The sequence below is a fragment of the Dermochelys coriacea genome, chromosome 9 (genome assembly GCF_009764565.3).
Source record: "Dermochelys coriacea isolate rDerCor1 chromosome 9, rDerCor1.pri.v4, whole genome shotgun sequence".
NCBI lineage: Eukaryota > Metazoa > Chordata > Testudines > Dermochelyidae > Dermochelys > Dermochelys coriacea.
In genome coordinates, this window is record NC_050076.1 from 25,471,780 (window position 1) to 25,499,341 (window position 27,562).

Sequence of the window (27,562 nt, forward strand, 5' to 3'; positions counted from 1 at the left end):
TCCAGTTGCTGCTTGGGCATAGGTCCTGGGCACTCCTAAGGAATAGTGAAAGGGGTTGCCGCTACACCTGGTGAAACCCGTGGCTCCTCTCACCTCATCTCTTCTACATGTGGCATGGGGGCAGTGGAAGGGATTGAGACTGGCATCCAGTCAGTTGCTAATAGATCCACATTAGAATACATACTGGTCTTGTTGTCCCTGAAGTTTTATAGTGTACAATATTCACTCTAGGTTATATTTGCTTACACAATACTTCAAGGAGACTAACTATTGACACCATGCATCTGTGATGGCCAAAAAGTCATGTGGGAAACACTGCAGGCATGCTCAAATCAAAACTTTCACCTGGGCTTAGACAGAAAGTTTTAGTGCAATGTAATTTTGAAAGTGTGACCTGTTAAACTCCTTAAAATTATAATGGCAATGCCAGTTCTTCAGCTCCTGCAGTATAAATAGCACCAGGGTGGTACAATAATGCATAAATCTGACAACATAGCCTCCTGGAAAATTGACATGTTCCTGAGGTGCTTTGTATATGGTTTGGTTGTTTTCCTTGCTGAATAAGGATCACTGGAGAAGAGGAAATACTAAGGAAGGTTTACATGAAATATCTATAGTGCTTCCTGTCAGTGACCCAGGCCCTAATCCTTTAGGGGGCTGAGTAATTCCTGTCAGGTGTTGAGAACCCGCAACTTCAGTTGTGATTAGTGGCTAATTAAGTGGCTTAGCACTTTTCAGGACAGAACTCCTAATCTTCTCTAAGTTTCCAAACCGCAGCAGTTAAATATGCCTGGCCTCTTATTCAGCATATAGCACATCATGTGACAGAGGTTGGGACAGGTTGTCAGATTTCTTGGTAGACTGTATGGAAAACACAGGCTGGCATGACTGCTATTAAACTGGTTCTGTCCCAGGTAATATATACAGTAAAAAGATGAGGAAGGATAACATTTGACTGGAAAATAAAATTCCTGACAACTAGATCACAAGCTGCTCTATCTATTGTTATTACTCACCATACAAAATTGCAATGCTCCAGTAGATACTGCAGCTGCTAAAGTGGCTGCTTTAAAATATGATATTGCCTTACACACTGTCAATTTACAGTGCAGCATGCCTTCTAGTGATCTAGAGCCCATTACTAAGAAATCCAGCATGAGATGACATTTCATAAATTACCTGTCAAGAATTTTTATTCACAACAATTATCCCTGTGCCAATCCAAAATAAGATATTCACCAAGCAATCAAAAAACCAAAAAAGTCACTGTCTGAAAAGAAACAATGCAAAGTCAAAGCCTAAATCTTTATCAAGATAATTTTTAAAATTATAGAAAACAACAAGGAAACAACCCCCAAATTAGATTGTATGTGAAGTTGTGAATTGGTAACATCATTTCTCCAAGTGACATTATTCACAGTTATCTTTGTACTGATATGCTTCAGTATTCCACTAAACCAGTGCCCTTGACCCCACTTAGCTCATAAACAAATTGCTCACGTATACCCTGAGCCCTGGGAAAGAGTGTGTGAATTTAAATTTTACATGGCAGAGTAAATGGGATTTCTTAGTTTCTCTACTTAACAAATATGAAGGAAGTCAACAACCAATCTTATTTTTCATGCTCTCAGAAGTGATCAGATATTCTCTCCAAACTTTCTGCCACTTTTTGGCAGGGGAGGGATTCAAATTTTGAGATTCAGACCCAGGTCAAATAAATATATCTCTAGATGTGTTTATATCCACATGTCCCTAAGCTTCAGATTTAATAAAACTGCAATATTTTCTCATCAATACTAAAATCCCTAGGCCATTGGTGGAATCTGGCAAAATAATAGTAATACGATATATATATAAAAATAGGGCCTTTGACTTATTGCCTCCTCATTTTCTAAGAGAAGAAGCTGCTTTAATGGAAGAAAATGTTAATTTTCTTTGATGGGGGGCTAACATTTCATAACAGGAAAGTCCAAGAAACTTTTAAATTATATGAGGCAATTTTCTCCTCAAATCAGATTTTAATATTCTCAGTGAAATGCTTCTAGCCTTTTTGGAAGCAGTGCTGCCTAAAAGAATGTATGAATCAAGTGGGATATGTAAAAAGGAAAGCATTCCTCAGCTAATCTACAAAATGGTGTGTTTAGATGTTCAGATGCTATAAATACTGCTAACAGAAATAGAAATGCTATGCTTTATCATTTGATACCTAGATAGCCACTCTGATCCATGGTATTTTATCAACTATTTTATAGCTATAGTCGTTTAAACAATAGATATGGCCAATCTAGCAGTAGCCTGAGCTTTCTCTAAAGCAAACTCTGTATGGCCCAGAAAGCAAAAGATTTAATATTTTCTAAAATAGCACAATCCTGTTTCCACCCCATGTAATGCTTTCTCTTCCCAAGAAACTCAAAGCTCCAGTGGATTATTCAATCCCTCCTCTTGATTATGGCCTGATTTCAGCAGGTCACTTAAAGCATGTGCTTAACTTTAAGTACATGAGTAGACTCATTGAAGTCAATAGGACTACTCACTTGCTTAAAATTAAGCACTTGCTTGAATACCTTATTCACCCAGTTCATGAGGAGAAATTAAATCCTGTGATTTGGTGACCAATCACCCCTAACCAAAACAGCTCAAATGTTGATTATTGCATATGGGATCATCACAGTAAACCTGGAAGGGGGGGAATGAAAAAAATATTGCAAGTTCAATCACTAGTAAATTTCAGGAAATCATGTTCTTCTCATGGACATTCTGCAAGCAGGCAAGAAGCAAGTCAAGTACTTGCTATGAATTATCCTCTGAGCTCTGTTTCCTTGGTCATTTGTAGTGTATATGTCTTTGCTTTTATATTTTGAAACTGTACACCTATTTTTTTGGCTGTTGTGCTTTGATCTGTTGTAGAATTTAATTTATTTCCACTGTGTATTCTTGCATTCTGTTTTGTGGTTTAGTAGCTTCAAATAACTAGTATTTTAAATTGTAATTTTACAAAAAATGTAGAGTAACACAACTGAACTTCACACTCAAGATTTGCTAAATAATCCCTTTTATGCTTTCAGCTAAATTAATTTAGTTCTTGAAGCTGTTTTAAAGAGCATTGACTCTGTGTCCTTGCTCAAAAGAGCAAGGACTGGAAAGATCCCAATTCATGAAAGTCAGTATGTCTTGTTGGGGATACATTGTTCATGGCAGAAATTATTTCCACTAGATCAGATGTATGTGGTGTATATAATTAGCAGAAGTACAGCAAATAGAATTCTTATAGGAGCAGCTATGCAGACAATGACGGTATTGCATCACAGAGTTTTTAAATAAATGTTTTTGTGTTGTACAGGGAACAGAATCATATTTCTACAATGAACTGGTGTTGAGGACAATAGTCTTTTGGGATAGTATCCAAAGTTAGAAACAAGCATTTAAAGCTTGGGCTTTAATCTTGTCTCTCATCATGAAATAATACACTGAGCTGTGTGGGAGATATGCATAGCATGATAGAATATTATAGATTCATGAGTTGTTTTGCAATGTACCTGTTTTAAATTACTAAAACCAAATTAGTCTCTTCATGCAATGCTTGCTGAGAGGCAGGCATTTTTAAAGGAAATTGTATTGCTCATGAACTTGAAAGAATGATTTGCAAAAGCCAGCAATGTGTTGACAAGCAGTCTGTAGGCATATTCATACACCCCTGCCAAAAATCTTTGGGACTAATCTGCAGCACCTTTGCTAATTCAGTCCATAGCGTCTCCTTAAAAAGGCATGATAACTGTGACTCAGACAGCATTGCATCATTCTTTATTAAGGACTAATCTAAAAGCACAACACTAATTTTCATTTTTGTCCTGTGCCTAATCCAGGTTTTAACCTAAACAAAGGTAACAGAGGAGTTACCACAAAAACTAGAAATCAGGGGCCATATTCTGATGGAGTTGTTGAATGAGAAGTTCCCTACTGCACAAATAGCCTCACTGAGGTCAAACCCTAACATGAATAATGGTGCCAGAATCTGCAGGTTAGATGGCAAAGGTTAGTCATGTAAGAGCGAGAAACAGGGAATGTAGGCTGTTTAGCTCCTGTTTGCATCAGTTTACTCCACTGCATTCTTTCCTTCTTTGTTTATGTTGTTTTTTCCTATGCAAGTAATGAAAAATAGGATGGTAATGGTTAGTAGCCAAAGGAACCATTTACTCTGTTCCCCAGTGCTTCATAAGCCAATGGACTAAGATGCTGTATATTTGATCCTACAAGCTCTCCTAGTTGGATCCATCAGAGGTCTTTTTGTATTCTATACTGTATCTTACAGGTTTTTATTCTGTATGTTCACAAATAAATAGCCCAATAAAACCAATGAGGACTCAAGTGGTAAGATAGGAAAAGAGAAATGCCTTTAGAGACTTTAAATATGATTTAAAATGGAGCAGCTATACAATAGGGATTATGCATATGCTGCTACCTAGATTTAGAAGGAAGTTCCTGGATGAGACTGTAGATTAAAATTCTGGTTTATCTTGAACAAATAAAGATTTAGTCAATACCTAGACAAATCTCTTCGGGTTTTAAATGCTTCACTTAGAGATTTTACTAGGATGTACTATAGATTGGAAAAGGCTTGGGACCTGTTTTATTAAATCCTGACATCTTTAGGAAGTATTATAAACAAAGATCTGTTAGGGAACACTCTGTTTCACCTACTGTGCTAGAAGAATCGCTCCTCAGAGACCTATGAAAAAACAGATGGTTTTAAAGCCAGCAAAAGTTGAAACTTCTGAGTGAAACAGACCTGCGTTGGGCTGGTTGTTTATCCTATAATTTTATAAGGTGATTATTACACATCTCAGAATGTAATGCTGAAGAATTTGGAAGAGAGGTTAATATCTCCCAGTTGGGAGTTTATTTTCCTCTTGGAAGAGAGAATGAGTCTTGCTGTCCAGGTTTTGTAATTAATAATTCCTCAATGCTAACTTCACTCCTGCTAGACCACCAGGGTGAGAAATGGTTGTTTGTAAACTGAAGAACTCTGAACAATAGGATCCTAGGAATAATTCAATGAAATAAATCAAATTTAGGATGCAGCAATTATATAATAATCAGAATAGTTAGACTTATGAGAGAAAAACGTACAGTCAGTCTGACCCACTGCTTATAAAAGCCAGTGGGGGGTCTTTCCATCCTCTTCAGTGGTCATAGGATCAGACCCTTCATGTTCTTTGTGGAGACCAGAGGAGCCTTCATTGAAAAGTAGATGGCACATTTCTGCAGTGCTGGAAGTACTGCAGAGTCCTGCAGGAAATCAGCCTCATGGTTCTATCAAGTAGGAGCTTACGGATTCTACAGGCCTGATCCTGCCCTCAGGTAAATCAGGAGTAACTTCGTTGATGTCACCAGACACACTGGTGTAAAACTGATGTAGGCGATAGGAGAATCCGGCTTTATGTCTCCATGGTACCTGTAGCAATGGAAATTCCACCACAGAAAGCACTCATCCAGAGGGCTGGGTGCCCCTGACGTACATTTAAAAATAGAAGAATGTAGGAGATCTAAGCACAAATGGACCGAAGCAGCTGTGCTTCAGTGATGGGCTCAATATTCCTGTAATTTTTTAAAAAAATCTTTCAGGTATCAAGGGAAAATAATGTAATCTCTGATTTCTTTAGAGAATGTAGAGGACTGTGGCCATTAAACAGGGAACAAATCTGCTCTCCATTCTGAATACAATGCAGATAACAGACCAGAAGGTTAGCTGTGACACACTGAAGTTTTCTGCAGGGGTTATGAAGAAAAAAGCTACTTTAGGAGAAAGAGTTGAAACAGCAGTATATAAATGGAAAAGAAAATAGTTAGATGACTATCAGATAGGAATAAGAGTGTGTGTGTGGAATCAGGATAAGGGCCCTTTGCTCCATTCTATTGAATTGCATGGAGGAAAGTAAACCACACCACAGATTGCAGCCAAATGGGATGAGAAGAGTGAAACCTACATGGCATCTCCCCAAACCCACTGAGCCAGTGGCAGCCCGTTTAAACACATAATTTTGGCTATTGTAGCTGAAGGGGAGCAATAGTCAAGGAGCAGCCAGTCTAGGAACATTCCCCAGGGAAAACCCATATAAATAGCAGCAGATGTCGGTAGCCGTTTGCAATCCGTACCTTCATCCACGCTTTGAAAAGGGTGGCAGGGAATGCAGCCATGGACAGATGGACCAATAATAGTATGACCATTGGATTGGCCAGTCTGCCTGAAGAGAGTTATGGCCCAGGAGTTATGTGGTAGGAGTGGAAGTCCACATAGAAGTCCCAAATTCCATTGGCTTGGGGACAAAAGGTAAATACACTTTAAAGTAAATACAGGAAAAAATATACCTACCTAAACAGGACAGCATGGGCCTGATGCACTCAGGTCAGGTCCCCTTTATACTGCTCTGGCCCTTTTAAAAGTATTACTCCCGTTTTATGTCCATGTAATTCCTCCTTAAGCTAAAGTAAAGCAGTGGTGAATCAAATACAGAGTGGCAGAAAGAGAAACCAGAAAACTAGTCAGACATTTGATACTGGAGACTGGTGGGAACTACAGTGGGTGACATTTGGTTTCATTGTTTTTCTATGGTCATCAACTTAGAAACTATGCTGAAGTAAGCAGGCATGGAAACAAGAATTGTTGACAGCAAGATGGGAAATAGATACATAATAAGTTTAAATTAATCCTCTCTATTGACTTCAATAAAGTTATGCTGAGTTGAGTGCAGCTAAATCACTTTGTGTCCTAGTGTGGTTTCTAAGACACTGACTATGAAAATAGAAATCATTCCCTTTCAATTATCTCATTGCCACCCACTTTTCTTGTTCATTCCAGATGAGAATATTTTGCACACAGATACCAAATATACACCGCATGGGGCCCATAGTTTCCATTGTTACAGGAAAAAGAGCTCTTACCCTGTATACAGTGGTGAGCACACTTTCAACTGCCTTTTATGTGGGTATTTATTTTCTAAGTTATGGCAGTCTTTCCTGTCCCTGTCGGCTGCAGTTCGGCCCAGAATCTCCATAACTGGCGTGCCTCCTACACAGGGCTTGTGAGAGTCCTTGGAAAGTAGCTGTATGGTTGTATCCCACATTACCTGTACCAGGGAAACCCTCACCCGGGAGAACTTTTAGGTTTCATTTATGGGCTTTTAGGTTTCATTTATGCCCCTTTTAAAAGAGCAGGTGCATGTGTTGTAGGCAGGTTTTAGAATCAGTTAGCTCACAATGGCTCCACGAGTCATTGCTTGTCTCTGGTGGATAACATCTTGTGCTCCAATATTTAAACTTTGATTAAAAAGAAATATTAAGAAAACCGTTAAAAAATGTCAGCTTGTGGTCAGCCTGATACAGTTGCTTTAAGAAAGGTGTGAGCTCCCTATCCATCTTAATAAGGAGTTAATGTTGAAGCACAATGATAACATTTTAAAGGTCAACAATGTTAATTACTTCACTGCTGATTAAAACACATATGAAAAGGGATAATTATGTTATGAAGATCTGCAAAATATGCTGTGAGCACCATTTCATTTTGATATCACATGTAGGTAGAGCGGGGACAGAGCTTTGGGACAGTATGATCAGTTCTAAATTACTTACAGTGCAAACATCTGGATCAGATAACCCCCAAAACATCCAGTAAAACTTGTCATAGGTGATGACTTTTGAACAACACTTCATCATTTTGCTACATTTCAAAACCATAGGAGAGAATGTTCACTTTGTTGACATTTAGGCACAGCTCTCAAGTGGGATTGCATATCAAATTAGTTTTTCTAGAGGACATAATCTTGCTGAAAATTAATGAAAGGTTTCAGAGTAGTAGCCGTGTTAGTCTGTATCCGCAAAAAGAAAAGGAGTACTTGTGGCATCTTAGAGACTAACAAATTTATTTGAGCATAAGATGAATCCGATGAAGTGAGCTGTAGCTCACGAAAGCTTATGCTCAAACAAGTTTGTGAGTCTCTAAGGTGCCACAAGTACTCCTTTTCTTTTTGTTGAAAATTAATGTCATCCTAACCCTGAAGCAAAATAGAGAAAAACATGCTGTTTAGTGTTTATTGATAATGTACAGTTAAACCTGCATATATAACAATCTCCAATCTTCTGTCAAACAATCTATATTTAATACTGGATTCCATCTAGCTAATGATCTCTAAACAGATCCTTAATGAATCAGTGAAAAAGCTATTGCCAGGAACATTTCCTAATATTCTGTATGTGGATTTCCCCCTTCATACAACACATACAGTTTATCTTTTTGGCATACAGCTGGTAACAATTCCTATATTTTCCCCCTGCATTAGAGATTGCAGCTTGTAACCATTTTTATTAAATTACCTATTTATATGTTATATTTATTGCCAAATACTTCTTACGTCATTCATGTGAGTGTCTCCACTGAATATACTTACGTCATTCATGTGAGTGTCTCCACTGAATATACTTACTCACATGAGTAAGAGAAACCGGATTCTAGATCGTAAACTCTTAGGGTTAGGGACTATGTCTTCTTTTCTCTCCTGTCCTATGCAATGCCAAGCTCAATGTTGGTGCATAGAAAATAATAGTAACACAAATGTACATGCAACTGTAATGTTGCTTGTCTTCTTATCAGGGAATGGAATTAAGGAGGATTGGAAATTCAAAAGAGCAAATTGGATCTCAGTCTTGCTCTAAATAAAGTGATGATCATGAATATTACACAGTAAAATGCTGAAACTAAGCTAAGACACCATAAATCAAACTTTAGCCCTCATTTCATTGTCCATGAAAAAATTAACCTCTATTTATCTTTCTTTAATACAGTTCTGTAAATTAACAAGAACTGCAAGTTGTAAACTTTAAGACCTGAACTCTTTTTTCAAACAATTGAATGCATATAGCAGAAAATTGGCATCAGTGTAAAAGCAGCTGCATTACATTCCAAATATTGCTCTATTTAAAGCATCCCAAAGCTCACAGTAACAACTGCTGAGGCAAACCTTAAAACTTGTCAATAAATCCAGTGGAGGGAGGAATGGCAGAACTAGGTAAGATGCACAGAAAATAATGTATGTTTAAAATGCATAAGTATAGCAGTATAGTGCAAAGATATTATGCTACTTGTAAGCTACTAATTCCTAGATGATGTATTGTATATTTTACTTTTCAGTAAAGGAATAGAGTAAATTTGAAATCCAATATGCTAAAAAAAAAAAAAAGTTAAAAGTATTTTGAAGTCTCCTGCTTCTGAATCTCACTGGCAGTTTTTGTGCTTTTACAATCACATTTTCCTGTTTTTTAAAAGTCTGTCCCCATGAAAGACTAACTGACTTTATAGATTAAATACTAAAAATGACTATATGCAAAGTAAAAAGAAAAGGAGTACTTGTAGCACCTTAGAGACTAACAAATTTATTTGAGCATAAGCTTTCGTGAGCTACCAAATGCAGCCGATGAAGTGAGCTGTAGCTCACGAAAGCTTATGCTCAAATAAATTTGTTAATCTCTAAGGTGCCACAAGTACTCCTTTTCTTTTTGCGAACACATACTAACATGGCTGCTACTCTGAAACCTGTCTATATGCAAAGTATTGTCCTATACACCAACACACTGAAAACCAGAGAACACTTTTTTTTCTCTTTGATCTCTTTCAGCAGTAGTCATCTCAGTTGTTGTTTAAACAATAGTAGTTGCAATCTATTCAGCCAGACATGTACTTTTTAAGTTGACAGGAGTCTCTAATTTACCTAAACTATTATGAATATTTTGATTTGTGTTTAACAATATATTCAGTGCATGTATATGTAGAGTGTGTGTGTGTGTGTGTGTGTGTGTGTGTGTGTGTGTGTGTGTAAATAATATTGTTTGTGTGGGTACAGTCTGAGGGTATGGGAAAATGAGAAAGATAATACCCTTTTGTTTTTATATGAGCTAGGTTGTGGCTCCAGTTTCCAAATGACAGGGCAAAGTGAAATCACAATGTGTGATTTTTGCATTGATTGCCCATAACAAACGACAGTAAAGTGAATTTTACACATAGTGATACTGCTGTATTTACACCATTTTCATGAGGAGTGGATGGAAAGCAACTATAGGTGTAACCATGTTGGCGGTTGGTACATATAGTTACTCAAGTTGTTTACTTGTAAAAATGTTCTGTTTGATTTATTATTTGTAGTATTAAGCGTTATAAATTTGTAGATGGTAAAAGCCAATGAGAATAATCTGCCACCTACACAGTCACCATTGGTATCTTCTAAGTACAGGGAAAACTGTGCTAATCTCAGATTCAGCTGTGTGATAAATGTTGGTGAATGCTGATTTTTTAATTTCAACCACTATGCAGAATAAATAATAATATTTAGTATTTATATAGCTGTTTTATCCATAGATATCAAAGTACTTTACATCAGTAGGGTATGTCTCATTGTTCCCATTTTACAAATAAATAAAGGAAGACACACATGCTTTGGCCTAGATTTTACAGTGAAACAGTGGTAGAGTCAGGACTAGAACCCAGGTCTCCTGACGCCCAGCCTGGTGCCCTATCAACTAGATGTTACTGTTTCCTATACAGCTATATCTTTAATCAAGATCCTATGTGCTCAACTACAAGCTGGATCAAAATTCTCCATTAAGGTCCCTGGCTCTTGCAATGCGTCAGTTCAGCAGACAGACAATTCATGAGGCAACCTCACTTAACTGAAAGATAAAAGGATTTTAATTATTTAAATATGAAAATTGCTAAAATAATCAGTACCAGAGCTCTTCCTTTATTTATTTTGTTATTGAAATGAATTCCAGCCCTGGCCAGATTGGACACCAAGTGCAATAGGAGTTCATTGAGACCCTGGGCACAATCCTGTTCATGTTAGGGGGAGTTTTACTTGAGTAAAGACTGAAAAGCTGAGCCCTTACACCATTCTGGATAAAAAGGAGGAAGCTGAGTGAGGAGTGGAAAGACTGGCTGCTAAGTGCCCATTTCCAGTTACATAGTGATGCATTCAGCCAGTAAACCCTCATTCATCAAATATCCTGTACTAGCAAAATCCTTGACTTCATAAGGACTACTCATGGGAGTGAGAGTTGCAGGATTAGGCTCTTTGCACTTGTTCTTGCAAGCTGCTGAAGTGCAGAGATCCAGATCACTTCAGTTTACTTCTTTCCTGCGCAGAGGAGCTTCCGTGGAGTGTGCAGAAAAGCGCAGGGTGCTTGGCAATCTGAACAAACCCCTGGCTCTGAGATGCACACAACTAAGGAAGAGGATAAACTAGGGCGATGGGGAGAAAGAGCATGGCAGTAGCATAGGCGCTGACTGGCAAATATGTGGCATAGCAGCTGTTTTTAGGATTTTCAGTTACTCCTGCTGTCAACCATCTCTCTGATCCAAAGTCTCTTGAAGTCAGTGGGCCTTTCCGTTGACTGCAATGGATCAGGTCCCAGGAGCAGTGGCTTGTGCTTGTGAGCAGTGTTTAGGACTGCTCCTTCACTAACATAAATGCTTCCAATGGTTCCTATGAAACACTATTCCACAGAGCCAGCTGCTCAGTGCTTTTGATTTATGCTGGGCACAATGTTCTTGCTGACCCACCAGCTTGCAGCGCCTGCTCCTCATATCTTACTTCATCTATTTGGTTCTCAAGTAACAAAGCACCATACTCAACAGTCCTACTGTTAATTTAGCAACTGTTCTGTACAAACTCTGTGCTACCACCCTGCTGGATACAGCCCTTCATTTGTAATGTGACCTTTAGGAAATATTACAGCCGTCTCTCAATAGAAGTATCTTTCTCTAATGAAGTATCAGATACATAAGTGTCTCAAAAAGAAAGTGTAGTTTGGAATTTCCTTGTGGCTCCATGTCACCAGAATCCTACAATGGAGTTTATCTTTGTGTTATGTGGTTGCTTATCCATGCTGTATTTTAAATAGAAGTCTATGCAGTTCTTGTGTGTAGAGGTGCTGTCTATTATTTAGTGGTATGGCATGGTCTGTGTATTTAGCTTTTATAGAGTAGTGGGCAAAATATTGAGCTGTTAATTACCCCACCAAGACTGCCAGTGTGATCCAGTCACTTCACTGTGATGCATGATCTTATGCTATCAAAACACTTCCTATATTTTTCATTGCTAGAGGACTTATTTTGAAATGTTTTTTTAAAAGGAAACTAAGTGGACTCATCCTGGCCTCAAAGTATTTCTGTGGATCCTATTCTTAGTAGTAAGCTTTTGGGCAGTACAAACTTACTATTTGCTGGAAGAGGTTGAAATTTTTTTCTTGAAATCCTGATGTAGAACAAATAGATTTTCCTAAAACTTGATTTCTATTTTCTAAATCACTGTGCTAAATAAGAGTCTTTTCATGTACAATCATAATTTTGCATGGTAATTAAAAATCCCTTAGGCTTCCAATATTATCTATTACTGGTTGCCTCAGTTCACTGGTTTTTTTTTTTAAAGATCATCACAGTTTTCACATATTTTACTTAACAGATTTAGAGTTAGTATAACGTGACCTATCTGTCATGCTCTTTCTGAATAAAAGTCTATATTCTCTCTCTTCAGGGGAAATCCCATACTCGCGTCTTGTTGTACCTGCACTTCTCATGGTTGGCTGGATTGTGGGTTGTGTACTAATGGTTTACATAGTCTTTTCTTGATAAAGGTAAGTTATTTGTACAGTGTACATATTCAGTCAACACTTACTACAATTTGCTGTGTGACCTTTTTACTAAGGGAATTTTTTGTCCTGCAGAAAAGAAGATTTCACAATGACATTGATTGGAAGAATCCAGAAGTTAAATGGAAATGTCTAGTCCTTACAACTTGTACAGTGCCTATTTTATTTTAATACCACAATGTAGGCATGATATACACTTTCTATCTACAACATAGATATGAGATTAGTTCAGATACTTCTGAATTGAGTGGTTTTTGGAGTCCTGTGGTAGGTCAGGTATTTGCCTACCCTCCAAACCACTAGTTCCTAGCCACCTTGAAAATCAGCCTCCTTGGAACTAAAAAGTCCAGAATCCTTATTTTTGGTGGTGACAAACAGTGCCAAATGGAGTTGGTGACCTAGATACATAAGTAAACTATGTGGGATGCAAGACACCTCTAACCAGTACATGGATCACCTTTAATGTCTTGCGGTAGAAAAGAAATAGTAAATTAAAAAATAAATTGTAGAAAAGAATCCCTAACTCTGGAATAATGTTTCCTCTCTAAATAAATTTTCCAAAACAAAATTTTCTTTTCTCATTTTAAAAATTCTCATTCTCTTTTCTCATTTAAAATGCAATCACAAAAACATACCTATGTATAAATCCATAGTGTCCTTTGGAGGACGAAAGGGAGCTAGGAAAATTTGCTATATTTATGTGGCAAGAATTCTATGCATGACTTAGGCTCTATAAGGCCTGAAAGCTTTAAGTATTGTCTAATAAACATGTAGATAGGTGTCAACTTAACTCTTGATCTTTGGTGTTTAAATCCAATTCTAGGGACAGATTCTGATCACCTCACTCAGAATCCAATCTAGTTCCCATCAGAGTAATTGGGACTTGACTTCAATGGAAGTTGGATTGGGCCTTACCACAAGTTATCCCATTAAATTCAATAGGACTGCCTGCATAAGGAGAGAAGAAATTGACCCTTTGGTGGCAAATGAAAATGATTTCTCATTTTAGTGTCCATTTGTGCACATTATCAAATCAATACCAAATTTGGTACAGGTGGCATATCTGGAAAAAAAATCCCTGTGTGTAGAATAGCAGGGGAGATGTGGTTCAGGAGTACATAGGGAGAGCTGTCTGGAGAAGCTTACACAATAATTACACCAGTGATACTAATCACTGACTTTATTTGGAACTAATAATTCACTCCCAGGGAGTGGCTACATTTACAAGTTAGAGCGCATTAAAGTAGCCCCGAGCACCCTAGCTCACTACCTGTCCACACTGGCAAGGCATGTAGAGCGCTCCTGGTACACCACTTCGGTGAGAAGATTAACGCTTGGTGCGCCTTGGCTAAGACGCCCAGGCATCAGTGTAAACGAGGTGTTGCATTACTGCACTCCGATTGGCCTCCAGAAACATCCCATAATCTCCTTAAGTCAAGTAGCCACTCTTGTCATTGTTTTCGAATCGCTGCAGGAATGCGGATATACCCTTTGAAAGCACCGTTTCTGACAGCTGGCTGCTTATGTGCTCCGAGATAAAGCAAACTATTACGGTGGAATGCTGTGTGTGAGAGAGAGAGATGGGGGGGTGGGTCTGCTGCTGTCTGAACTTAGAAGACAGCCGGCTGACATGCTCTCAGCCCCCCAAAAACCCAATCTCTCTTCCCTCCCACATACGCACCACACATTCCCTGTCACACTCCCCCCCCACATCCCCTCCTCCAAAGCATGTTGCAGCCACTTGCATACTGGGATCGCTACCACAATGCACTGCTCTCTGTGGCCATTGCAAGAGCTGCTAATGTGGCCATGCCAGTGCACTTGCAGCTGTCAGTGTGGATTGGTTGCAGTGCTTTCCCTACTGCACTCTAGAAGGCTGGTTTAACTCAAAGCACTCTACATCTGCAAGTGTAGCCATGCCCACTGTGGAAGACAAGAATACTTAGGGCATGGCTACACTTGCAGATGTAGAGTGCTTTGAGTTATGCAACACGTCATTCACACTGGCAGCAGCAAATGTTATTCCACTCGCCGAGGTGGAGTACCAGCGGCGCTGTAGCCGTGGAGTCAGAGTGCTCTACATGCCTTGCCAGTGTGGACAGGTAGTGAGCTAGTGTGCCCGGGGCTCTTTTATTGCGCTGTAACTTGCAAGTGTCACCAAGCCCTTACGTAATGTTTTGATGAATGCATTAAAACTATATCACAGGATAATGGTCCCTTTTCCTAGTTACAGGCACCAGACCATGAAGGAATGAGCGCCTTCTGTGCCATGTCAGTTTTGTTTAGTGCAGAGGTGGACAAACAACAGTCCATGGGCCACATCCAGCCCATGGGACCAGAGGTCCCAGCCGGGTAGGCTAATCCCTAGCCCCTCCTCCGCTGCTTCCCCCTCCCCCCCCCGTAGCCTCAGCGCGCAGCGCCACCAACACTCTGGCCCGCCGCTCCTGCCAGGCAGCGGTTGGATGGGGTGGAGGTTTGGGGGCGCGGTCAGGGAATGGTGAACAGGGGAGGCTGGATATGCGTGGGAGTCCCGGGGGGCCTGTTGGGGGTGGGGGTGTGGATAGAGGTGGGGCAGTCAGGGGACAGGGAGAAGGGGCAGTTGAGTAGGGGGTAGGGTCCCAGGAGGGGGCAGTCAGGGGACAAGGAGCATGGGGGGTCGGATGGGTTGGGGGTTCTGAGGGGCGCAGTCAGGGGGCAGGAAGTGGAAAGAGGCGGATGGGGGCAGGGGCCGGCTGTTTGGGGAGGCCCAGCCTTCCCTACCTGGCCCTCCATATAGTTTTGCAACCCCGATGTGGCCCTCAGGCCAAAAAGTTTGCCCACCCCTGGTTTAGTGCCTCAACTCAATATTTTCTGAGACCCTTCCGGATGGTTGCTAAGCTGCTAAGGTGAGACAGACGCTTAAACCCTGCACTTGAAGCCACCATTTATGTGATCGAGTGCAATAGAAAGAAACTGTGAGCAGATTTGCTGACACATCCTAATACTCCCAGTTTATGTGCAGCAACAGATTGATGTGTGGCCCTGGAAGCAATGTACACTCTTCTCTGGTCACACAGTAAGGAGAGTGACCAAGGAATCCAAGTGCATCTATGTGTTAGAGAGTGGCATGTGAAATAGACAGCTATTTGATCATTTTATTAGATCACTATTAAACAATATTTTGCGGTGCTCCTTTTCTGCTGTACCATTATAGGGGGCCTTTGTAATATCCCCATAATAGCAGCCTCCCACCCCCTTCCTCAAGGTGAATTTCTATTTCTTCATTCTGATGGAAGGGAGCTCTTGGCCCCACTACTCCTTTCTTTCTCCTGTCATCTCAGGAGAGAGATTCTTGAAGACTTCCCCAGGAGCAGCTCCTCTTATCATTATGGGGAAGCCCTGCAGATTACAGGAGCACCAGCTTGAAAGCTGTATACAGGAGCACCAGCTGGAGACATTCACCTTCCAGTGCCACGCACTTCCAAGATAGACACATGGTTCATGGGACCAGATGCTAAACACTTTGCACTCAGAATAATGAACTGAAGCTGGTGATGTCCCCTTAACTTTGGATAAAGAAATAGACATGTAAGGAGGGGGGCTGGAGAAGTGAAGGCTGAAGGAGCAAGAATTGAGGTGAGAAGGATACCTTGTGACGAGGGAGGCACAGCAGGGTCACAGGGTAATAAAGAGCCAAGCTTGTGTGGATACGTCAGGGGTTCCTAGGTACCCAGCGAGGGAATTATCATTTGCTTTTCCTAGGGTACAGCAAGGATTGGTTAAATGGTGTTTGTTTTCTGTTACTATGGATGAGTGTTTGTTTATTTTGAGTAAAGATCCCATGGTGACAAGTCAATGGAATTACTCAAGATTTATACTGTTGTGATTGAGAGCAGAATTTCACCCAATGGGTTTTTTTTTTGGTCAGGTAAAGATTTTAGGACTGGGCTATTAATTTGCTGCACCCAGCTTGTACAGCAAAAGTGATTTATATATACAGATGTTACTAAGCATACGGCTGTGGAGTTTAAGGCCATAAGAGATCATCTAGTCTGACCTAGACTAGACACCCTTTCAACATCAGGTTTTCTTTTAAACAGTCAGTTCCCCTTGGATTCCTAATACGCTAATGACCCTAATATTCCACAGTCTAGTCTAGGAATAGCTGCATATGACAGTTATGGTGTTTGTTTTCTTATGAATTGGACCTTGTAGGTCTGGCAGCAGAGTGCATTAAAACATATATTACAATCATCCCCAAAAGAGATTGATTGATTGATTGAAAAGCCTTGTGGAAAGCCTCATAAGACAAGCGTGCATACTTTCTCAAAAGGTTTGCTCAGCCACAGACACCATTGTCAGGGCAGATATAATGCATTGAGATAGTACTTCTGAAATACTAGAGTGTTCCAGATTTGTAGGAATGGCTTTGATATATTGTTTTTTCCGCTCGTTTCACTTGTGGTCTCATTTACATGGAGTTGAAAGGGTAAAACAAAATCAGATGTATAAAACCAGAAAATATTCATAGAATCTAAATGCCAAAAGGCTAGCTTGATAAATATTCAAACAGCTGTCTTGACTTAGTGTCATCATCCATATCAGATGTGTTGAAGCAGCTGTTTCAAGAGGATTTAAGGTTAGTTCGATTAACATAGAAATAGATTAGGATGTTAGTGCATTTCTTTGAATTGTTTTCTGAAAGAAAGCCCAGTAAAGTAAATAGAATTTGCAAATACATATTTATCAGATTAGAGATGGTTTTCTGACCCTGTCCTTGAGTTCAGATTGCAGTGTTTTATTGGATTTTTATACCAAATAAATAAAAACTCAGTTTTCATCTTCTGCCCATTGACAAATCAAGCCAACAAATAGAACATACGTTAATTGTAGTCAGGACTGCCTCAAGTAAATTTGGGTTCCATTGAGAAATTATTCAATTAAATTCCTAAAATTTGGTGAACAAACCTCTTCTTCCTGAATACCTTACCTGCCCCAGTCTCCTATACAGTGTCAGCTATAGAGTTTAAGTGCCTCAAAAGGAAGGGATGATAGGTAATGAGTCTGAACTGGTGTTTGTGGAAGCAGTTTGGGGAATGGAGATTTTCTATAATACAGGGGAGGTATGGTAACCTGTGATACGCTCCAGCCAAGGCCATGTCAAAGTGGGAGATGAATTTATTTCACAGAGGACTCACAGACGTCTAACTCAACACCTCATGCTTCATGCCGTGCAATATTTGTCCCTGATATTGCAACTGGATCTGCATGGATGGACACTTGCCTCCACATGGAGACACAGTGTCTGATTTCAGTGGGGGTGTCTGCGTGTTTGTGCAGTGCCTAGCACAATGGGCCACCATCCTGTTCGAGGCTTTTGGGCACTAACTTAATATAAATATTAAATTATAATAATGAGCAGTAAGTATGGTTATCATTTCACTAGCCTTCATGGGTCACTGTAATTAGGAGTTTCTCTTGTAGCTGCAGGATTGGCAGCACCAGCTGAATTAGCCCTGGTATTGTGCTCTTCTTTTATCTCTGTATAAAAATATAGCTGCAAATCTGGCACTGGTAAATATCCAAAACTTCCCCAATGACTGCTTCCATCTGATGATCTCAAAGCCCTATATAGACATTCATGAATTAACCCACTCGATGCCCCTTCAGTGATTTTAATGAAGTAGTAGATAGAACACTGAAACTCAGGTGACCTCCATGTATTCCCTGCTCTGCTTGGTGATCTTGAATAAGTTGCTTCACTTTAATGTACCCCGTGCCTGTTTACCCATAAAGTGGGGATAATTATATCTCATTTATATCTCAAAGCACTTTCAGACCTACTGATGAAAAGCACTATATAAAAGCTAGGTATCATTATATTATTTACTTAATAGGAGGAAGGAGATCAGTTCCTATGAGAGTTGATCGTAGCCCCACAGAAAGGGGGACATTTTCAGAGGCACCCAGCTCCCGCTGAAAATCAGCTTTGTGTGTTTGAATATATCCTTCCCTGCCTGTGCTGAGCCAGGGAATGATCTACGTTCTATTAACTCCCAGTTCTATGTTTTTTCAATAAGACCAGTTTTCATCCTGCAATTGGACAGAGCAAATATTTAAGGTCTTTTACCAGACAACTTCACAGCTGTATCTGTTTTGTATTACACTAATTCTGTTACATAAAGCAAATTAAGTGACAGAGCTTACTTTGTAGATTTAATTATTTCTTTAATTTTTGCAACATTTGCTGCACCCTGCCCCTTGGTGATGCTATATAATTTGGCCATTATTTTTCAGAGAGGTTTATCTCACATGCACCCACCAGATGGCACTCTCTTTGCAGCTATAGTATTTGAGAAAAGCAGAGCAGCAGTTAAAAGAATGAGTACTTGTGGCACCTTAGAGACTAACAAATTTATTTGGGCATAAGCTTTCGTGGGCTAAAACCCACTTCATCAGATGCATGCAGTGGAAAATACAGTAGGAAGAAATATATACACAGAGAACATGAAAAAATGGGTGTCGCCATACCAACTGCAACGAGACCAATCAATTAAGGTGAGCTATTATCAGCAGGAGAAAAAAAAACTTTTGTAGTCATAATCAGGATGGCCCATTTCCAACAGTGACAGGAAGGTGTGAGTAATAGTAGGGGAAAAATTAGCATGGGGAAATAGTTTTTACTTTGTGTAATGACCCATCCACTCCCAGTCTTTATTCAAGCCTAATTTAATGGTGTCCAGTTTGCAAATTAATTCCAATTCTGCAGTTTCTCATTGGAGTCTGTTTTTGAAGTTTTTTGTTGAAGTATTGGTGACAGACACAGAATTTGGTCCAATAAAAGATATTATCTCACCCACCTTGTCTCTCTTTCCCCGTGTAGTCATTCTTGTCAGATTATGTCCTTCTTAGCTAGTTTCTTGTCTCTGCCCTCTTTCGCCTACAGCAGAATCCACAATATAAACGAATTGACAGCACTATTAAAAAAAAAAGATGGTGAAACAAAGTATTTCACTGATGGTTCCCGTGCTCCCACTGTTGGGTCCTGTTATGATAAGGAAAGGCAGCTGTGGCCAGTTTTATAGAAGAAAAGGGTGAATTATTTCAACAAAATATACACCACACCCCGCACACAGTTTAAACTGCATTGACCATTCTTCAGACTGTTTTTTTTGTAATTGTTACAAACCATCCAGCTCCATTCTCCGAGCAGCCCACACATGTTCCTTTTAATCACAAAAAAACCCAACACATTCAGCTGGTACCTCCTGCACTTGCAGGGGGTGGACTTGATCTAATAGGTCATTTCTGTCTCTGTGATCTTGCCCCATTTGGCAGGACCACTTAGCGTTCAGCCACTTGAAGCATTTCTCAAGGAGACTTTGGCTGGCTGACTTCCACCAAAGGGAGGGCTATGTTGCAATTAAATTGAGGCAATAGTTTCATCTTTCTATCTCTGTGCCATTGAGTGCATGGTCAGTGTACAATGTGTTAGCATTTGTATTATGCATGCAGTATAGGATTAGATGCTCTGCTAGTATAGTATAAATCTGTGTCACTCCATTGAGGTCCAAGGAACTACACCAATATACACCAGTTGAGGATTTGGCTCTTTATAAGCTAAGATGACCAATAACATTTTACGGTGGATCTGCAAACCAATTTTTCAGGGCCCTCAAAACTGATTTTATTTCTGCCCAATGCAATCACTGCCTTAAGCACAGGACTACCCTCAGGATTTTGTGCAGAGATGATTCATTCCCTACCACCCCCCAAACCCAAAGTGATATTGTTTAGATAGAAGAATCAGAGTGAGAATCTTTGAGCTGCACCAGCCCCCTTTGCTTCTGGAGAAGTGGAACCCAGCGGCTTGTGCTTGGATCTGTGCTTAGTTTCCCCAAAATTGTTTCAAGGGACAACTATCCAAATAAGCCAAGGCCTGGTTGCTGCTAGGGGTCCCATCTGTCACAGGGGGTTGTGCGCTGCTTTCTGGTACATAATATTACCTTCTCTGTCTTTTGCTTATATTGTTCAGCTATTTTATCCAGAGTAGCTAGCAATATTCATACAACATTAGTACACAAAATAGACATTCTCCCCCAAATATACAGATAGTATGCTGGCACTTGTCCCCTACAATGAGATGAGGAACATAAAGTAATTGAATGAAATTCGTAGGCCTAAAATTTTCCCTTTCTTGCTTTTCTCTCTTTTGCCATCTTTTTTTCCTCCTTTCCTTTTTTGATCTGTTCTACTCCCCTCAATTCCACTTTCTTTCCATTCTCTCATTTTATTGATTGCTTTCTCTTTTTCATTCTCTCCTTTCATCTCTTTCTTTGAAAATGCACACTGATTCTTTCCTGCTCATATTCTTACTATTCTCTGCCATATGGGTTTTGCTTTTTCCTGTGTTATCTTGTTTCTTCCTCTTGTTCCCTTGCTTCTGTTTACTCTGCCTCCTTTCTCCCCACATTCTCATTGCATGAGCAAGGAGATCAGAGAAATGTGCTCTGAACCATAACTACCATTGATCTCAGTTTTCAGCTGTTTTAGTCAGTATCCGCAAAAAGAACAGGAGTAATTGTGGCACCTTAGAGACTAACAAATTTATTTTGAGCATAAGCTTTCATGGGCTATAGACCACTTCATCGGATCCATAGAATGGAACATATAGTAAGAAGATATACTGTATATATACATACAGTGAACATGAAAAGGTGGAAGTAGCCATACCAACTGTAAGAGGCTAATTAATTGATCTCAGTGGAAGTTGAGGAGTATTTAAGGGGATTTGAAGGTGCTTAGTAGCATGCAGGAAGGCCATCATCTTTCAGCAAATTCCACTTGGCTTGCACAGAACCCCACTGAAGTCACTGGGGCTTTGCACAGGTGGACCCGCCTGCATCTGTGTGGAGCCCCTTTGACTTCAGCAGGGCTCCACAGAGGTCTGCCCTCTCAGATCCCTGCTGAAGATGCTCGTGTCATGCAGAACTAGGTCTGTAAAAAGCAAGGCACTGATCCTGCAATAAGGTCCATGTGGGCAGACTCCCATTTCAGGACTGGGGCTGAAGATGTATGTGGCTCATTCCAGGACCAGGGCCCATGTCATCATTACATGGAACTTCAGACCCCTGGCCACTACTCCATTTATAAACATCTGTTAATTTATTAAAACAGTGTAACAGGTGTGGCAGCGCCTTTTAAGGACACATTGAGACTCATTAGTTTACTCCAGCCCTTTTATTTCTGTCTTTTGATTCTTAGTATTCTAAATTAACAAAAGACTTGACCCTATGTTATGCTATTGTCAGGTAAAATTAGATTACATCATTCAAATGGTTAATGTAAACCAGATCTCTTTGTATGACTTATTAATGTAGCTAATCAACAAATGTAAATAACCTTTAGGGTGTATTTATTTGAACTTGACATGTTTAAAATACCATCGTACACTGAAAGTTTCAGAGAATGTGAGGTTTGTATATATATTTAGCAGAATAAAAAACATTAACTTCATTAAAATTCAGTTTTCTTCACCGTTGGTTACAGGCTTGCTTTTGATCAAAGCAGGCTTACTTATTGTGCAAGACGGCAAGGTGCTATAATTTTGTAAAAAGCGATGTGTAAGAAAGAAGCTGTTGCTACTCCTGGACTTGTATCTTACCCCCATATACCAATCTGAGGGTTAGGCTCAAACGTGGTCACTCACTCCTAAACTGCAGGAGTTGGGTGTTCTGCATAAGTAGCATTTCCAGCCCTGAGAAGAGGAAGGGATGAGTGGGAATGAGGTTAGGAATGCCTCTAATGACTTTGGGGCTGATATTTCAAGAGTCTGAAGAACCTCCGTCAAAGTGCTGAGTTTCCTTAGTTCCTATTGAGTAAAACTGGAGTTGAAGGCACTCAGCAGCATGCAGGATCAACAGCATTGATGGGCTTCTGGCAGCTATGCACACAAGCACTATAGGGCTACCTCATTTAAAATTGTTGTTGTTATTTAATATTTGTATTGAAGTAGCACTAGAGGCAATCCAGATTAGGGCCCCATGGTGTGAGGCAAGGTAGAAACAATCAGTCAGTGACAGTCCCTGTGTAAGGGGCTAAAATTCAGTGGGGGGTTCTGGTTGGCTAGGTCCCAATACCAAAAGGAAGGGGAATAGGGCTGGCTCTACAGTTTTTGCTGCTCCAAGCAGTGAAAAAATCTGCCGCCGTGGACAGCAAAAGGAAGAAGCCGCCGCCGATTTGCCGCCGTGGCCGGCAAAGGGGAAAAGCTGCCACCGAATAGCCGCCGCAGCTGGAGGTATTGCTGCCCCTTTCGAACTGCCACCCCAAGCACCTGCTTGGAACGCTGGTGCCTGGAGCCGGCCCTGATGGGAAACCAGGACCCTGAGACTGACAGTCCCCAGGGGCAATGGGGAGAGGCCAATGCTCCAGGTCAGCCTGATTGACAGGGCAGACAGGCTAATGATGGACTCAGGGGGTCAGAAAGGTCCCGTCCTCCATGTGAGCTGGAATCGCCCTGGGTCAGACTAGGGTGACCAGATGTCTCGATTTTATAGGGACAGTCCCAATTTTTGGGTCTTTTTCTTATATAGGCTCCTATTAACCCCCCCCCCCATCCCTGTCCCAATTTTTCACATTTGTTGTCTGGTCACCCTAGGTCAGACAGACAGAGTGGGGCCGAGCTAAGGAGAGTGCAGACCCTGTGCTGGGAGCAGAGCTGCAGCCCCAAAGCCAGAGACACAACCCAGGGAGAGTAGATCCTGTGCTGGGAGCAGGGCTGCAGCCACAGAGCCAGAGGTGTCAGAGAAGCAGTCCAGGGGGCTGGAGGCAGAGCAGCAGCATCCGTGCTGAGGCAGAGTGGAGCCGAAACTAGAACAGTGGCGCTAGGGCCGGAGCTGGAGCTGTCTGGAGCTGGGTGCGGTGAGCCACTGGGGCCAGCCAAGGGGAAACCCTGGGCAAAGGGCCCAGTGCAGAAAGACACCCCCAGCCAAGGGTCCTTGCAGGCCAGACTGGGAGGGGGATCTTAACCCGAAGTGGGGCTGATGCTGGGAAGAAGGGCCCCACCACCCAAAGCCCGGAGGTGTGTGGCCACCCCCAGAGCAAGTGTCCAACCCACAGCATCCCTACAGCACAGCCAGGGCCTGAGAAGAAGGCCTGGGACCTACAAGGAACAGACTGTGAATTGCCCTCACATTCCAGAGACACTGTTTGTGATGTTCCCTGCCACAGAGCAGGGTGATGTGTTTCCCTTTAACCATTCCCTTTGTCCTTATTCTTTTTTAAATTAATTGCTGATTACATAACTTGTATTTGCTTTAAATTGTATGTGGTGATCAATGGGTCAGGGAAGTGTGTCCAGTGCAGAGAAAGTACCCTGGAATGGGGACACCCTAGCTCCTGTCCTAGGTGACCACAGCAAGATTGGGGGTCAAGCCCCCCAGGAATCCTGGGCCCAGCCTTGTTGGGGTTACAAAAACTCTGCCAGACAGGAGAGTGGAAGGAGAGTCGTCAAGGGCAGGGAGGCCTCTGGGAAAAGGAAGTAGGAGCGAGGACTCAGATCCTTCCACTAGCCTATTTCACTGGGGTAGTGCAGAAGCCAGGAAAGTTCCCCACAATAGTGGAACCATTCCCCCACTTATACCTGCTCCTAAAATGCATACAATCTAAGAGATGATGGAACAGGTGAATGAGATAAACAAGTGGGGTGTAGTTAGGATGACCTGGGGAAGTGATTTGTTCTTGACGGCAGAAGACTCATGGGAGCTGATTCTGTGCTCACTTACACTCCATTGATAGGATTTACATGGTTGCAAGCAAGCAGAGAGTCACACCCATAGCATTTGGAGGTATATGCTTTAAAACTCTGAAATAATCAAAGATTGTGTGTCTGTTCTCTGCATGAGTTATCCTGTTCTGGATTATAACGATTTGTTTGATTCTTTCAGCTAGTTTAAAACCCCACACAAATAAAATCTTCCCAAAGGAAGGAATTTTTAAAGGAATACAAGGATCCATTTATGAGGTTTTCTTGTTAGCCCACATTGTGGATTATCACGATCTATGTTAGAGTTTTCTGTAAGGCCCAACACTGTAGTATCTGAATGCTGATTTGGCCCTGAGATTGATGTAATATGGATAATGTATCTTTGGGGACATCAGATGACATCGTGAATCAAGCAACTTCTTTTGAGGACTACAGAATGAGAAAATTTGTAGCCGCTGTCACTGAATGGCCTATGTAAAATAGAATGTGTGAATGTTTATAGGGACTGAGTGCTCTGAATATCTGCAAACCACTGCTCCCACAGGATGTGAAGTTTTGTACAGAATATGTAATTTAAAGACTGTATTATATTAAGGAGAATCTTACCTTGCACCTTAACAGAAATGGACCCCAAAGCCCTTTAAAGACTGTACAGATTGCAGTGTGGATTGCAATGGGTGTAGATCACTGCAAAGACTGGCTTTCCACTGCTCACTCTGACAAATATATCGGAACCCAGCTTTATTGCACAACAGATTATTGAAGTAACTGGAGAATACTGTATCCAGTGGAAGATGGATATAGTTGCCCTATATCCCCAGGGTTTACTTTTTATTATACTCACAATTGCCATCTTCTTTTGTTTTCCAAACTGACATATTTCAGTATTGTGAAACATTTCTCCAACAGCGTGAAACTGATTACATTAAGTCATCCCAAATTGCACTACCTCATGTTGTAAACTGACATGATCTATATCTTGTTTTTCTGGAAAGAACAATAACTAAACAGTACATGGGTCTCATGCTAAAATAGTTTAGGTGGATTTTGTTTTAAGTGTTCCGTTTAGCCACCCAACACCCCCTGGACCTACAAAGGTGTAGGTGTGGACTCCCCACCATGGGGCAGTAGGGTTCTTTTCTGAGCCCTTTTCAATTTTTCAACATTCTGTTTAAAGCGTTAGCACCAGAACTGGACACGCTATTCCAATACCGGTCTGCCTAATGCCATATAGATAGGTTATGCCATCTCCTTATTCCTACTTGATATTCCCCTGTTCAGATGTATTTATTCATCTTATCTGTTTGTAAAATGGCTGTCACCATAGTGTCTAGGCCATCTGTAAGTTTAAGATTCATAGTGAGTCTTACGAATCAGTGATTTCAGATATCCAGGTCATCTTGATGATGATTTATACTATATTGTTCCATCTGATTCAACGTGATGCTATGGAAGATCATGCTCTGAGCAATAAGCCTAACTGGAATTACTCAGTAACCTCTTCTAATTCTTATGGTTTTTAAATGTATGATTACCCCCATGAAACTTTCGTATGTGTATGATGGCTAATTTATTTTGTTTTTTGCTTTGTTGCTATGCTATGGTTGTGAGCAAGAAGTTATGAAATAGGCTGAGAAACCTCAAGGCATTTGCATTATTTGTTAAAAAACATTCTTGGAATTAATATAATTGACCTTTGCTCAAGTTTCTGAAATTGTTGGATGCAGAAAAGCAAGAAACTTACTGTATGTAGGAAAATATACAAAAGTTGATCAGCAAGAAATATTTACTTTGCATAAACCTTGTCCATACTAGGGGATTGAACCCAGTTTACCACCACTAGCTGGCATCTCCATTCACATTCTGAATTGCACTGGAAAGGCTTGGGTTTAGTGATTCCACAAAATTCACTGTCACAATTTCTATAATCATTAGGAGCCTGATAGTTGCCACCATCATTACCAGTCTGTTCAGATATCCAGTTCCCATAATCTGTGAGATTTTCCTAGTGATCGAATACCTGGAGTGACAAAATCAAGAGGAGCTGAGGGAGCTCAACATGTGACAAAAATGGTCCCTAAGGCCCAGATTTTTAAAGGTATTAGACATCACTGTGCTCAGGATTACAATGCCTGAATCTTATTTTTGAAATTGATATGGGTGCTTGCCTAAATACCTTAAAAAATCCAGGTTGAAGAACCTGATTTTGTTTCCACTGGAGTCAGTGGAACTTTTGCCACTGACTTTAGTGGGAGCAGGTTTGGGCTCCAAGTTTCTTTGCAGCTGCAACAAAACCTATACGTTTAACTCTTTTCAGCTCAAATATTACCTAGGTACAGTGCCATACGTTGGGTATATATTTCATTTCAGTATATCACATGCAAGCTAAGTGTGGGTATTTTCTGTGCTTCAATAAAGTTTCAGCAGCCTACTGCTACAGTAGGTCAATCTTCAAATCAAACATAATAGTCAATGCATCCGATGAAGTGAGCTGTAGCTCACGAAAGCTTATGCTCAAATAAATTTGTTAGTCTCTAAGGTGCCACAAGTACTCCTTTTCTTTTTGCGAATACAGACTAACACGGCTGCTACTCTGAAAATAGTCAAGAAGTATCTTTATAAGCAATGGTGACTGGTTCTAACGTCTGAGAGAGAATGACAGAAGAATAGTACTGTAAGTTATGTTGAATTGGGTGGCTTTTTTCCAAAGTTTATTAAAAGTATAACCATTTGCCTATTGGAACATGTTGTATTTCTGTTACTCTTGCCTTGTGCTACTTATCTTCCTTCAAACAGAAAAGACATTTTCCCGAACTCATCCCTTATAGATCTTTTTCCATCTTCCTCACATAAATTCTATTTCAACACATGCAGTGTCTGCTCTAATATCAAGTGAAAAACTAGATCCATCTGCCACATGAGCCTAGCTAGCCCTAACTCACAGCAAGAATAATCTGAGAGCAAAAACCCATCTATAATGGTTTTTACATTGGGAGAGTTGTTTTCAAAATACTACAGCATCTTACTGTGTTAGTGCTTTGTAGTTCTGCTGAGCATAAAGATATATAACTGTGAACCTTGTCCCATTCATTATGAAATAACCCCCTAGGTCAATATACAACTACTACA

General features: G+C 40.6%; 1 protein-coding gene across 2 annotated transcripts; it reads left to right on the plus strand.

Moving 5' to 3' along the window:
- The first annotated feature begins 3,776 nt into the window (after positions 1 to 3,776).
- STRIT1 (small transmembrane regulator of ion transport 1) lies at positions 3,777 to 13,242 on the plus strand. 2 transcript variants are annotated; one of them, XM_038417295.2, is made up of 3 exons: positions 3,777 to 4,032; positions 12,576 to 12,675; positions 12,766 to 13,242. In XM_038417295.2, the coding sequence occupies exons 1-2, from the start codon at positions 3,930 to 3,932 to the stop codon at positions 12,668 to 12,670; spliced, it is 198 nt and encodes a 65-aa protein (XP_038273223.1). In that variant the 5' UTR covers positions 3,777 to 3,929; the 3' UTR covers positions 12,671 to 12,675; positions 12,766 to 13,242. The 2 variants fall into 2 exon arrangements, with proteins under 2 accessions (XP_038273223.1, XP_038273224.1); XM_038417296.2 differs by lacking the exon at positions 3,777 to 4,032 and adding an exon at positions 8,645 to 9,059.
- Positions 13,243 to 27,562: the final 14,320 nt, after the last annotated feature.